Raw genomic sequence first — 12,288 nt, 5'->3', positions numbered from 1 at the left:
TGTTTTTATTCATCGAATGAGCAAATTTGCAAGTTATTCCAACTCAGGAATGTTAGTCATCTCCCCATAGTCTTGCAGAAAAAGTAAGCATTGCCTTTGTGGCCAGTCCAAAAAGCGTCCAAAGTAAGCCACTCCCAAAGCGGTGATTGGAGGCAGTATAATATGCCCGCCGCATTTAACGGTGTTTGCTTACTTGCTTCGAAGCAACTTAATTACTCCGCTAGAAATAATCATCTTTTGAATTTTCAAGGTTGTGATCGGTAGTTGAGCAGCGCTGACGCTGTTCCTACCGCGAAGTATACGGGGATGGTGCTTTCGTTCATACTTATTCAGAATCGGCAGTGAGTCCAACCCCGAATTCCAGGGGGCATGCGCATGGTCTGACGTGATGATAGAGGGAAGACGAGATTGGCGAAGTGGTACGCTCCATATAGTGTATGTACCTTGAATTGAAGCTATGAAGCTACAGGGCTGACTGAGGACAGGACGATGAAAAAGTGAAACTCAAAGGCGAGGTGTGTACAATTACTCGTCTCCGTTCCGCCCACCGCCATCCATCAAGCAACCTACTCGCATAACTCACAAACCCTCAAACTGACATACTCCAGGTCCATCGCCTCGTCGCCCCCCGGGACCAAAAATACCAATCAAACTTCGTCGAATTCAAACGTAGTACCAAAATTGTCTACCGCCGTTACGCCGGATTGTTCTTCTGCGTCTGCGTCGATGCAAACGATAACGAATTGGCATACCTAGAAGCGATTCACTTCTTCGTCGAAGTGCTGGATCAGTTCTTTGGGAACGTGTGTGAGTTGGATTTGGTGTTTAATTTTTATAAGGTACTTCCAAACCCGTGGTGAATTGATGGGAAGGGGACAGGGCTAAGATGGGGATAGGTTTATGCGATTCTGGACGAGGTGTTTCTGGCAGGAGAGATTGAGGAGACGAGTAAACAGGTTGTGTTGACAAGATTGGAACATCTTGATAAATTGGAGTGAACCACTCACTACATTACAGATCAATCGGGTTGTTTTCTTGTGAGGTTATTTCATGCCTCGTACATATTTGCGTTATGAAAAGCATGGGTCAAGGCATGATGGGAGTCTGGCGTTGGGTATATATTGCAAGTCTAGTGACTTGAGTTATTATTAGGACGAATGCTATAGAAATTCACATCCATACGATCCTGATTACCTAGTAGAAGCAAAAGACATTATTGTCAAATTATATACACGAAATGGTTCGAAGATATTCCATACTAAATAACATGGCAGTGTAGGTGCTCTAAGCCTGACCATACCCTTTCTTCCAAGCAGCATTGAATGTCTCCTTATCGACCGCAAACTGCTCAATATAATCCTTCTCCAGATCATGCGCCCTCTTACCTAGCAGCACCAAACTATGAAGAGGCTTTCCCATATCGACACCCGTCAACTCCTTCAACGTACCAGCGACAAGTTTCTGGTCTGGAGCACCCACACGCGCAGCGCCAATAGCAAGACTATCCGGTCCATAGACACCTTCCTGTCTCTCTTCTTCCGTCTCCAGCATCTGACTCGCGCATTGCGCAACAGTCATGTATCGTGGTGGTTCATAGATCTTCCGTCCACGCGCCATATTTTCGAGCGATTGTTCCTTGACTTTGATGTCCAGCAGCACAAGAGTGTGAAGTCCCAGCTGCGCGTTTTCTTTAACTCGGTCGTAGTACGAAGAAGGCTTCCAGGTTTCTGTGAAGAATACCATGCTGACGGTTTGACCGAAGTTGTAGAGTTGCAGGCCTGTGCATCCGATGGCAGACATGATTGAGGCGTTGGGGATGGATTTGGTTGGGATGCCGAGTTCGCGGGCTCGGAGGACGAGGTCTGTGTGTGTCGTTGCTCTGGAATATCATTTAGTATTTCAGAATTTCCTCAGATGGAAATGGAAGGTAACATACCCAAATGGATCCCCAACGACTAAAAACGCAACATCAACCTCTTTGGCATTTTCGAGGATATCGTCGCTTCCAGTCTCGACAAGTTCACGGTCCGCGACAATCACAGGGCGGCCATAGTAAGCTTCCTACTAATTGACCAAACCTAGTCAGCCATTACTCTGCTCACTTAGCTCAAAGCGAAGTTTTAAAAAAAACGAAAACCCACTAGTTTTTCCTTCTCGACCAGCAAGATACTCGTATAAGCTTCTAGATATACCCTTGAAGCAGATTTGACAACCTCCAGTCCTCGGACTGTGATGTCCTTTTCGTCTGCGAGACCGAGGCCCACAAGGTACAACATATTGAAGTAGACGACAAGATTCTGTAGTTGTAAGTCTGTATAGAGAAGATCCCCGCTCCCCGCCAAAAAATAATTAAGCTCATTTCTATGTCGGAGTAATGATTTCCCGGCGCATTGTTGGGTCCACTCCTTCCGATGTTAACGTCGTGATAAAGACTACGATCGATCATCTACTTCCCATACTCATATCGAACGGACTACTTTGGCTTCAATTTATTGATCATTTTTATATACTATCTTATTGGTTAGATTGTTTGAGATATTTCATAGTGGCAGACGGGTTATCAATATGGCCGGAGAACGTGCTCCCAAGTACCGGCAGGAGATCCAGCAGGTAAGCCATAACAGCAATCATACATTCACGTCTTGAGGCATCGCTAACTGAGCTTCGTCAAGATGATGTTTGTCTCCGGAGAAACTGCCGAACCATCACAAGAAACCACCACTCTTATTGAAGAAATCGTTCGTCAACAAGTTGTCGAAATGCTCACTCGCAGCACGGCTCTCGCAACCCGCCGCGGAAACCGTTCCATTTCTACAGACGATTTGATCTTTTTGATCCGCCACGACAAAGCCAAAGTCAGCCGTCTGAGGACTTTCTTGTCGTGGAAAGACGTTCGCAAAAACGTCAAGGATTCAGACGACAAGGCCGGAGCCGACGCAGCCGATTTCGCGGCCGGCGATGATCCGCTTGCAGGTGCTGGTGTGGCCGGGCCACAAGATATGGCCGCCAAACCCAAGAACAAACGCGCCAAAGTCGGGTTACCATGGGACATCAACAGTTTTTACTCCGTCCAAGCTCCCGAGCGGGAAGACGAGGAAGATGAAGAGGAAGAAGAGCAGAACTACGCGACATTACAACGTCTCGCGACCGCCGACGAACGAACCAAAAACATGACGAAAGAGGAATACGTATTTTGGTCCGATTGTCGACAAGCATCTTTCACTTTCCGTAAAGGAAAACGATTCCGAGAATGGGCCGGGTTCGGGATCGTGACTGAATCCAAACCCAATGATGATATCGTTGATATTTTGGGATTCTTGACGTTTGAGATTGTGCAGACCCTAACCGAGGAAGCGCTCAAAGTTAAAGAGCGTGAGGATCGGGAAAAGAAAGGTCGTGGAGGTGCAGATTCGGATTCGGGAGATAATCCAAAGAAACGAAAACGTGAGACGGGGTTGTTTGATCCCCCGGAAGAAGGGAGGACCCCGATCGAGCCGAGACATATTCGAGAGGCGTTTCGGAAGTTGCAGGCTACGCCGCAAAAGTCGGTTGCTATGTTGCTTCATGATGGGCGTGTGCCTGCGCGTTTTCCGATTCGGTTGGTTTGATCCGTTCAATTGTTCTATTCTTATCACGGATTTTACTTTTGGGATGGCGTTGGTTATTAGATCTATTGGCATGATACCCTTGGCGACAATTGACATACGCAACATATGAAAATATCATCAACATTCATATTCTTATCGTAACTATCATATCCTTGGACGAATTACTCGGGGTGAGTACGACGCCCTAGAACAGTTAGGAATGTTCAAAGCTAATTCAGTTCCAGGCTTACATTCGGCAAGTTCCTTCGTGCTAATCTCACGATGCTTATTAATCGGAGGCACATCCCCTGTGGTAACCGCCTTTCCAACTTCCACAGCCCTACCAATCATCCCCTTGCGAGGCGTAACATGCACCGCAGACTTGGACTCCACTCTGATCACACCAATACGTGGATCACCGGGACCACCATCATGCACCCCATCGCCCAAATCACCTAGCCAAGTCTTGAGCGCCGGAGAATAGAATTTCTCCACGACATCCTTGCCAGAAAGGACAGATGCGGTGCCGGAGATGGACGCCCAGCCGCCAGATACGACGTCGAGGAAGGACATGTTTGTCTCTGTGGGGTGGACGGTGAGATCCATGGTTTTGCCGGAGAAGAGGTTTGTGTGGAAGATTAGGTCGACGCCACCGTTTTCCTGCTCTCAGTCAGCCAAACCACCTCAAGGTACAATATTTTGTGAAGGGGGAAGGGGAATACGAACTGTCCCGGCTAGCGCCATAGCACGCGAGGACAACAGCTCGCTGTCCGAGGCCTTGGTAGTGAGCATGCCGTATTTAATATCCTTGATGAACTTGACAAGATCTTCAATCTTTTCTTGTACGGGGGCGTTGGGGTCGTAGCTTTTGGCCTTGTAAGGGTCGATAGGCTTGCTGCCAGCGCTGGTGGAGATTTGTGGTGAAGACATTTTCGCTTATTTCTTGATTGCGGTTAGTCGGTAGTTGCAAAGTAGAGAGATGAATGAGAGCGAAGATATTCTTATATCTCTTCCCAGCGAGGCGTACCAAGATCGTAGCGTATGACGTACCGATCGCTCTTGTAGCAAGGATGCTCTTCGGATCGAGAGGGTATCCTACAAGACGAAGTGTTTTGTGATGATCAACACAGAAAGATTGACGGATGATATGGGCATGAAGTCGCCATGACGTACAGGCTTGGCTTCTGGACATCTTCTCCGTGAATTGGATATTTGGGCAGTGTCTAAGACATTCATTTTTTGCATGAATTTTATAAAATCTTGTATAAATTGGCAGAGATGTTTGTGTTATTTGCATAAACGACTTTGTATGTGTTTTTGTAAGGGTTTGGTGGAGAGGTACATTTATTGGGGCTATATAGTTAGCCCTAATTCCTGTTTGTTTAGTGCGCCCACTTCATGCTTACCCCTCCGCGAATACCTTCAGGGATATTATCTGCAACATGGTTTTTACAAATTTCGTTGAAAGAAAAAAAAATCAATGTTTAGTAGGTACCAGTAGTACATGGCTTAGTCTCCAAGCACAGCCTTTCGGCTCTTTCCCTCTCTCTCAAAGTTTTCTGTATCGCTTCAACGACAGTCCCATCTGAACATACATTTTCAAGATGGCAATCATCCACCCGCGCGTCTCCGGAGTAGATCTATGCCTTCTAGTTTAAACGAGATCGTGATAAGCTCAGATATGACGATGCTTTCCCCACAAACGCGTATACCTCTTGCGAGCGGGATATGGTGGAGAGGCACGTTGGGGTTGTTTATTGCCATAAACTCCCTAGCCCTAAGCAAATTCCAATATAATGCACTTTGATCAAGGGGCTCCAAGAGTCGCCCCAGCAAAAGAGAATACAATCCAAATAATAGTAAGCAACCCAAGCTCAGGAGGACAATAACTAAAGTCCAGTCAGCCAATATTCTACCCAGTAACTTCAAGTACTTACTCTTCCAAGCTGAGACCAATAAACCCACCCCAAAAGAGCCACTGCGCAAACCAAAGAGCAAGCATGCCAAGGGTCAATGCCGCATATAATCCCATAAACAATCTATGAGAAGCCCAGTGCCCATCTTGGCCTGTGACGGGAAAAGTGCCATATACGGGGCCATTGTTCACCTTGTTTCTTCTTATCGGCCGGATTATCTCTAGGTCACTACACTCGACGATCCAAAAATGTAGCACCTTTTCCCTAAATTGTGAATAACGTTCGTTGGCCAGGGCCATCAGTCCCTCTGCAATCCTCGATATTGCCTTTCTATCTTTCTTCGTCTTTGATGGTGGAGGTTCGAGGCTACCAGCTTCAGTCATCCGATTTATTCTATGTCCAGTCCAAATTAACAGACCGAATGCCAGGACAATAATTGCTAGCCACATGATTGCTCCACGATACATCATTATGGCCATCCAGCCCCTTTCAGCTTTTTCCATACGCCCGCTGAAGTAAAAGTTGTGTTCAACGCCATATTTGACAGTTATGAGCATGTAATATGCCGAAGGGATCTGGAGAATCGCTTCCGCAAATAGACAAGACGCAGCAGCAGATACATCCATTTCGTCAAATCGTTGTATACCAACAAGCACTATCGTGAGCCAGGCAAACACTCGAGGCATTGTGCACCAGAGGAGGAGTAGTTGAGTAACGGGGACGTCTTCATAACCGGGAGTTCTTTGGACCAGAAGTGCATTGACGTAGTTTGCAAGGATTTGGGAAGCGGCTAGTAAACACCCTTTGGAATACCAAGAGCGTGGCTGCTGATGGTGCCATAGAAACCTGTGCGAAAGCCCACGTATGCCAATTCTCTGGAAGAGCAGTAACACGAGGAATGTTGTTATATTGACTTGTGCAAAGCTGCTGATCTTCCGGCCGGTTGAAGGACAACTGCCGGTTTCCTTGGATGACTTGATGGTCCATCTCCATGGAATCATGTCGAGAGGGCTAGGAGCAGCTAATTGACGCCAATTATCTGGCAGACCATGCCAGTCCTCCATCTCACTACACATATCGTGGAGCCAGTTGAGATATTCAATTCGAGTCTCAAAGATCCTACAAGAACCTTCGCAGGAACCGTAGCTGATACCGTGGCAGAAGCAAGCCCTGTCAACTGCTGCCTTAACATTGCTACAATAGCCATTCGAGTCTAGATCGCAGGCTTCGGCTGCGCACTGGTCAGGAAGCTCAGTCACTTGCCTCGGCATATCTGCGAAGCAGCTGGGCCAGCGCCAGTCTTCAATGGGGATATATCCGAATTCTGTGATTTGGAGTGTGTCCTTCCAGTCGGCAGGCAAAGACGTGGATCCGCAGGTGGCATTGATCCATAGTCGCTCTTGGGTAAGGTCAAGTCCCCCTGACCCCGATATTGATCCTGAACAGGGTTCGTTTTTTGGATCTATAGCGTAGAAGCTGCAAAAACATGTTTTATCAAAGTAGCTGCCCTCCTTGATATTACCGCCGGTGAGGTCGTATCCGACAGTTTCAAAGTCCAGAGCAATTATAGACTGCAGGGAGTCACTGTATTCCCAAGGATGATCAGCACTCCCTGTGTTCTGAACCGAGTCTGTGAACATACACAATGCCATCACATGTTGAAATGATTCCCTCGATTGAGCGGAAACCGAATCAGTCAGACATGTCGGCGCGTGATGAATCACATCAAAATCCGCATACCCTTCAACTAGCGAGGCCGGGGAGAGATTCTGCAACTCATTTGCATCGCCCACATCAACAAGCCATGTTCGACTAGTGACGTTTGAAACCCATAGGTATAGCTGCGCCTTGCTGAGGACCGATCTACTGCAGTATGGGAGATAAGGCTCGAGTAGATCCGGGGAAACCTCGGTGCTGAGACAGCTAAGTTGGGTCAGCCATTGGTGCTGAAAGCAAATGAATGCAAAATGAGAGGTGCATTGTTTGGCGGTGCATTCTGTCATGGCTGCCAGCCAGGTGGAATGGTCCTGCTGAGCTATACATTGTGGCATGGGAGTCAGATCTTCGGGGTTGACCCAGCCGTTGTAATTGTTCAGGGTGTGACCCTCCTCATCGTTTTCGACGACGGTAGCAATATAGGGCGATCCTGTAACACTAGAGTTGATATCAATAAAACAGAGAGTTATTTTCTTGGGGATTATATACCTCTTACGATTGCCCCGTAAAGACCAGCATCAACAGTAGAAACCATGGACTAAGTCCTCCCATCTTGTCGTGGTAAAGGCGCTCTGTGCTTCAAGGCAGTTGCGGGGCTTCAGTTGGCCCTTTCTATGTATTGATCTGGTTCGTTCGTCTTGTTATCGTTTTGCCCTTTCTTGTAGAATGAGAAATATTGGGCATGTCACTGGAATAGTTGTAGTTTTTGGGTAAAGAGGGGTACAGAAAGGCTGAGAGCAGATGCGGCGCTGCGGCGACTATGTATTAATGTGTAACAGCGAGAGATCACCAATTAGGTTCCAAGATGAGAGAGTACATCTGGTGTATTTTTTGAATATTTTTTAACCAGTCATTTCCTATGTCTATTTCGCTGGGCCAGTTATTTTGATATCAACCTATCCAAAAGTCTTGTACAAAAAATGCATCGCCGCCTGCCTATCCTGGCCCTGTCCTCTCACTCTTATCCTCTCTCTACTCTCCAATAACCTGCTCCTCGCCTCTCCCCGTTTCGTTTCTACACGCATTTCAGTACTACTCACTCCATCCAAAACCCTAACACCCACCAGCCTCCCCCCTTGCTTCCTGACCACCCCATCCACAATCACGATCTCAACATAGCCCACCCCAGCATACATTAGCACCGCCGCAACAGGATCCTCCTCAGCCGCACACACCATCCCCGGCGATGAGGCATCAAAAACCACAAGATCAACCCGTTTACCAACCTCAATACTCCCAATCTGATCTTCCATATTGATGGCTTTCGCACCCTGGATCGTGCCGAGGTTAAACACTTCAACTTTGATCGCCACACTTGGATACTCGCCCCGTGCCATAGCTTGACTATCCTCAGCGGCGCGGGCCTGTTGCATCCCTAGCCTGAGCTGCGTGAGCAGATCACTCGAGTTGTTAGCATGGCAATCCACTCCAATCGACGCGTGGTGTTTTGTGTCGTTTCTAAAAGCGACGCTTTCGCCGAGACCCATTTGCATTTCTGTCGCTGGGGTAGTGGATATATGTGCCCCTTTTGAAACCAGAAGGGCAGCGTCAGATTCAGAGATGCCGTTAGCATGCGAGAAGAGGATTGATTTGTCCAGTAGACCGTACTCGGAAAGGAGGTTCACGGAGTCCTTTCTGCTGGCTAAAATCAGCTAACCAAAAAGAAACAAAATAGGGGATGGGTAAGAAGCCATATTTTTCATTGGATGAGCAACATAGTGACTTGTCATCAACTTTACGCCCAACTCGCGCGATTTTTCCCAGAGGTTTATGACTTCTTTGGGGAGCTGGAATTGATCAAACCCCACCCCCAGAGTGACTCGACCACCGCCGTAAGGCGCGGATTTTGCGAGTGAGGCCAGCGTGGCATCAGTCCGGGAGTAAGGTGTTGTCGTAATCGACCTCTGAAGACCAGCTTTTGATGCGCGAGATGGAGCTGTAGCAGAAGATGGAGCGTAGGCCGGAAGAGGCCGTTGCACGAAGGGTTTCAGTTGCTACATATATTATACATTGTAAGTATAGGAGGGGGGAGGATTACCGTGGTCCGGGGAATACGTCATATGTGCATGATCAATGACTGTGGTTACACCTGTGTTGATGCTTTGGAGACAGCCGGCTAGTTGGCCCCAGAATATGTCTTCAGGTTTGTAATTGTAGGATTGGATATTTCCTTTCATTTATTTAATGTATGGGACGCGGATGGTGGTTTCTAGCAGGATGACGAAGGGAGATACCTGAGACCATGTAATCCATAAAACCCTCATCGCCGTGTCTTCCTTTCAACTGTGCTTGTTGTCAGCTCATCCTAGCTCTCCTAAGTTTACTTGGGGAAAGGGCGATACCTGAGTCTGCCACAAATGGTGGTGCGTATGATGAATCCAGGAGAGATGATCTTGTCAGTGCAATCAATGATCTCCCCATTATCAGGAAGCGTCAGACCCTGCCCGATTTGATCGATTGTATTTCCGACGATGAGATTGTCATGGTCTTTGAGAACAACGACCTTATCGCCATCATGGGATAGCACGGTGCCGTTTCGGAGGAGGATGGTGTTAGCCATACTACGCCTGGTTATGATAGAGTTTTATAAAGATTTGATGTATATGATTTGAAAGGAACTGCTCCGGAGATAACAAAACCCTCACCTACACACGCAATCACTCCGGAAATACTACACCCCCTCCAAACTCCGTCCACAAATCTCTAGTCGCTAACTATCAAAAGAAGGGATCTGATATCCGGACTTTGACGTTTAGGGCTGAGCTTAGGGTGCGCTAGTTAGACCATGGATATAGCCGTCTGTGCGCTCTATAAACTCCGTCCATTTATTTGCCGGTTTTGTAGACGATGTAGCCAATGAGGATGTAGCGTGAGGCCATATACATGGGATATGCTATATATAATGTCATGGTATCATTGAATGTTCTGAAAGAGTTGGAAAGGCCTGGTAGGAAGATTGAGAATTGCTTCGCGTGTGATATGTGGACGGAGGTAATCATGACTCGGCCGTCCGAGTTGGAGCTTTGGTCAATCGCTGTAGCATCTTGAGATGACAAGGATGGTTGTTTCTCTATCATGATTGAAGTTTGAAGGGTGCAGGAAATGGCTCAGAATGTCAACTAAGCATCGATCTGCTATCAAGTCAGCCACCGTCCAATACCAGTCAGGTCACATCTCACATACATCCTAACCACATTCCAAACCGCCATCCAAAACACAAACAACAACCCATATATCAACACTAAACCGCCCATTAGTCAAAGTTCACTTACACAACACGACTCCGTGAGGAAAAGAAGCATACCTTCATCCCCCCAGCCCCTAAACCCCCTCCGCACCCACCCCGGTACAACCTCCTTCCTCCTACAACTCCCTCCCAAAACCACAAAACAGCCCCCCTCGCCCGACCTACACTCTAGGTGCCTCCTCCTCCTCTCCATAATCTTCCTGACTGTTTTGCTTCTACAAAACGATGCATCCGTCCTCAAGGAACAGTCCTCGTTTCGAGGACACTCGAGTTTGTGCTCAAACCTCCATAGCAGCCAGTTTATTTTGAGGTGGATGCTCGTATACACGAGGGAATAGAAATGGCGGTTGGTGTGTTTGAGGGCGAGGGCGTCGGGGTAGGAGAGGTAGGAGGATATTTGGATGTGGAGTTCGGTGGGGAGGGACATTATGTTTTTGTTTGTTGGAGCCATTTTTCTTTTTGATGTTTTGGACTATACAGATAAATTATCACGGAAATATCGTTGATGATTCCTTGAGGTAGGTTGTCGTCTCCTTCAACGGGGGTATTTTGTTTCAACTTGCGAGTATCGCTGTTGCCTGTACATGTAGTCTGGCTCCTCTGGAAATGTCCAAATTAAATAACATGTTTAGTGGAAAATGTGCCACCTGTCTGGATTTATATCTCGTCCATGTAGGCAATAGCATTCAAGCTAAGTTAGTTAATTGAGTTAGGCTGTAACATATTCGGTTGTTGAGGCTATTGACTTTGAGGCTGTGAGTTGTGCACAGATCTAGATTGATGGCGCCAGCCTCAATACAGCAAGGCTGATTTTCGAGGGGGTAAGCTGTGGCTGGTTATCAAAGGTTCCTGGGATGAGAATGCCGTTAGTTGAATATATATATATAAATGTATAAAATGTAATATTCTGCGCGTTGAATCATCATACACGGAGATATATATGCGTAGATGTATGTTCTCGGAATGATGCCTGAAGATGCCTGAGAATCGCCGATAAAAGATAAAGCTACCGACTCCACTCCACCCGCCACAACTTTCTCTTTCTCCAACATGGCACATCATCCATCATCTCAACTTCAACCATATACACCATAACAACAGCCTGACTCAAAAGGCTCTTCTAGCAAAAGTTGAAAGATAAGACTATCGAGACTGCGTCTCGACCCTCTTTTTTTTAATAATGGCGGACAAAAAATCCGCCTACGGGACCGCCTCCTCCGACACCGACTTCCGCAAAACCTGGAACCGCGAAGAATACGCCCAGCGCGCCGCCGAACGTGAAGCCCAAGACAAAGCCGAGTCCAAAGCGCGCTACGAAGCAAAACTCGCCGGCAAAAAATGGCACGCTCCCGTCGACTACAGCACGCTCGAAGCGACATCCTCCCGTGTCTCGAGGCTGGATGTCGCGAGTATGGTGGGCAAGACCACCATGGTGCCCGCAGGAGCTGCAGTGGGGAAAAGAGGGAGAGGAGCGGGTTTTTATTGTTCGGATTGCGATCTTACGTTCAAGGATAATATACAGCTTGTGGAGCATTTGAATAGCAAGCAGCATTTGATTGCCATTGGAGAAAGTGGAGAGGTCAAGAGGGCTTCGGTGGAGGATGTCAGGAATCGGTTGAGGTGGTTGGCGCATAAGAAACGTGAAAAAGAGGAGGAGGATAGGAGAGCGTTTAATTTGGATCTTGGGGCAAGGCTGAAGGATAGGGAGGAGCAGGATGCAAAGGAGAGGGAAGAGAGGAGAGCAAAGAGGAGGGAGAAGAGGAGGGCTGTTAAGCAGGAAGAGGATGATTGGGAGGGGAGGTTGGGGATTATTGCTTAGACT

General features: G+C 47.5%; 8 protein-coding genes across 8 annotated transcripts; 3 read left to right on the top strand and 5 right to left on the bottom strand.

Annotated features, from left to right (window-relative positions):
- Nucleotides 1-306: 306 nt before the first annotated feature.
- EYB26_006141 (uncharacterized protein) lies at nucleotides 307-998 on the top strand (the record flags this gene model as incomplete). Its single annotated transcript, XM_054265417.1, has 5 exons — nucleotides 307-341; nucleotides 396-435; nucleotides 486-515; nucleotides 609-839; nucleotides 897-998. The coding sequence occupies 5 exons, from the start codon at nucleotides 307-309 to the stop codon at nucleotides 996-998; spliced, it is 438 nt and encodes a 145-aa protein (XP_054121392.1).
- A 286-nt stretch (nucleotides 999-1,284) lies between these two features.
- EYB26_006140 (uncharacterized protein) lies at nucleotides 1,285-2,276 on the bottom strand (the record flags this gene model as incomplete). The annotated part of the gene is made up of 3 exons (XM_054265416.1): nucleotides 1,285-1,879; nucleotides 1,937-2,061; nucleotides 2,142-2,276. The coding sequence occupies 3 exons, from the start codon at nucleotides 2,274-2,276 to the stop codon at nucleotides 1,285-1,287; spliced, it is 855 nt and encodes a 284-aa protein (XP_054121391.1).
- A 289-nt stretch (nucleotides 2,277-2,565) lies between these two features.
- On the top strand, nucleotides 2,566-3,608 carry EYB26_006139 (uncharacterized protein; the record flags this gene model as incomplete). The annotated part of the gene is made up of 2 exons (XM_054265415.1): nucleotides 2,566-2,610; nucleotides 2,673-3,608. 2 exons carry the CDS (start codon nucleotides 2,566-2,568, stop codon nucleotides 3,606-3,608), a joined length of 981 nt encoding a protein of 326 aa, XP_054121390.1.
- A 161-nt stretch (nucleotides 3,609-3,769) lies between these two features.
- Nucleotides 3,770-4,517, bottom strand: EYB26_006138 (uncharacterized protein; the record flags this gene model as incomplete). Its single annotated transcript, XM_054265414.1, has 3 exons — nucleotides 3,770-3,792; nucleotides 3,839-4,247; nucleotides 4,314-4,517. 3 exons carry the CDS (start codon nucleotides 4,515-4,517, stop codon nucleotides 3,770-3,772), a joined length of 636 nt encoding a protein of 211 aa, XP_054121389.1.
- An 877-nt stretch (nucleotides 4,518-5,394) lies between these two features.
- Nucleotides 5,395-7,754, bottom strand: EYB26_006137 (uncharacterized protein; the record flags this gene model as incomplete). The annotated part of the gene is made up of 4 exons (XM_054265413.1): nucleotides 5,395-5,476; nucleotides 5,525-7,087; nucleotides 7,244-7,649; nucleotides 7,709-7,754. 4 exons carry the CDS (start codon nucleotides 7,752-7,754, stop codon nucleotides 5,395-5,397), a joined length of 2,097 nt encoding a protein of 698 aa, XP_054121388.1.
- Nucleotides 7,755-8,180: 426 nt separating this feature from the next.
- Nucleotides 8,181-9,779, bottom strand: EYB26_006136 (uncharacterized protein; the record flags this gene model as incomplete). The annotated part of the gene is made up of 7 exons (XM_054265412.1): nucleotides 8,181-8,234; nucleotides 8,284-8,854; nucleotides 8,954-9,213; nucleotides 9,307-9,389; nucleotides 9,454-9,502; nucleotides 9,562-9,611; nucleotides 9,659-9,779. 7 exons carry the CDS (start codon nucleotides 9,777-9,779, stop codon nucleotides 8,181-8,183), a joined length of 1,188 nt encoding a protein of 395 aa, XP_054121387.1.
- Nucleotides 9,780-10,334: 555 nt separating this feature from the next.
- EYB26_006135 (uncharacterized protein) lies at nucleotides 10,335-10,893 on the bottom strand (the record flags this gene model as incomplete). Its single annotated transcript, XM_054265411.1, has 3 exons — nucleotides 10,335-10,350; nucleotides 10,403-10,460; nucleotides 10,524-10,893. The coding sequence occupies 3 exons, from the start codon at nucleotides 10,891-10,893 to the stop codon at nucleotides 10,335-10,337; spliced, it is 444 nt and encodes a 147-aa protein (XP_054121386.1).
- A 753-nt stretch (nucleotides 10,894-11,646) lies between these two features.
- Nucleotides 11,647-12,285, top strand: EYB26_006134 (uncharacterized protein; the record flags this gene model as incomplete). The annotated part of the gene is made up of 1 exon (XM_054265410.1): nucleotides 11,647-12,285. The coding sequence occupies one exon, from the start codon at nucleotides 11,647-11,649 to the stop codon at nucleotides 12,283-12,285; it is 639 nt and encodes a 212-aa protein (XP_054121385.1).
- Nucleotides 12,286-12,288: the final 3 nt, after the last annotated feature.

The sequence above is a fragment of the Talaromyces marneffei genome, chromosome 4 (assembly GCF_009556855.1).
Source record: "Talaromyces marneffei chromosome 4, complete sequence".
Taxonomy (NCBI): Eukaryota; Fungi; Ascomycota; class Eurotiomycetes; order Eurotiales; family Trichocomaceae; genus Talaromyces; species Talaromyces marneffei.
The sequence above is the reverse complement of the archived record's forward strand: the minus strand, read 5'-3'. Positions and strand labels throughout refer to the sequence as shown.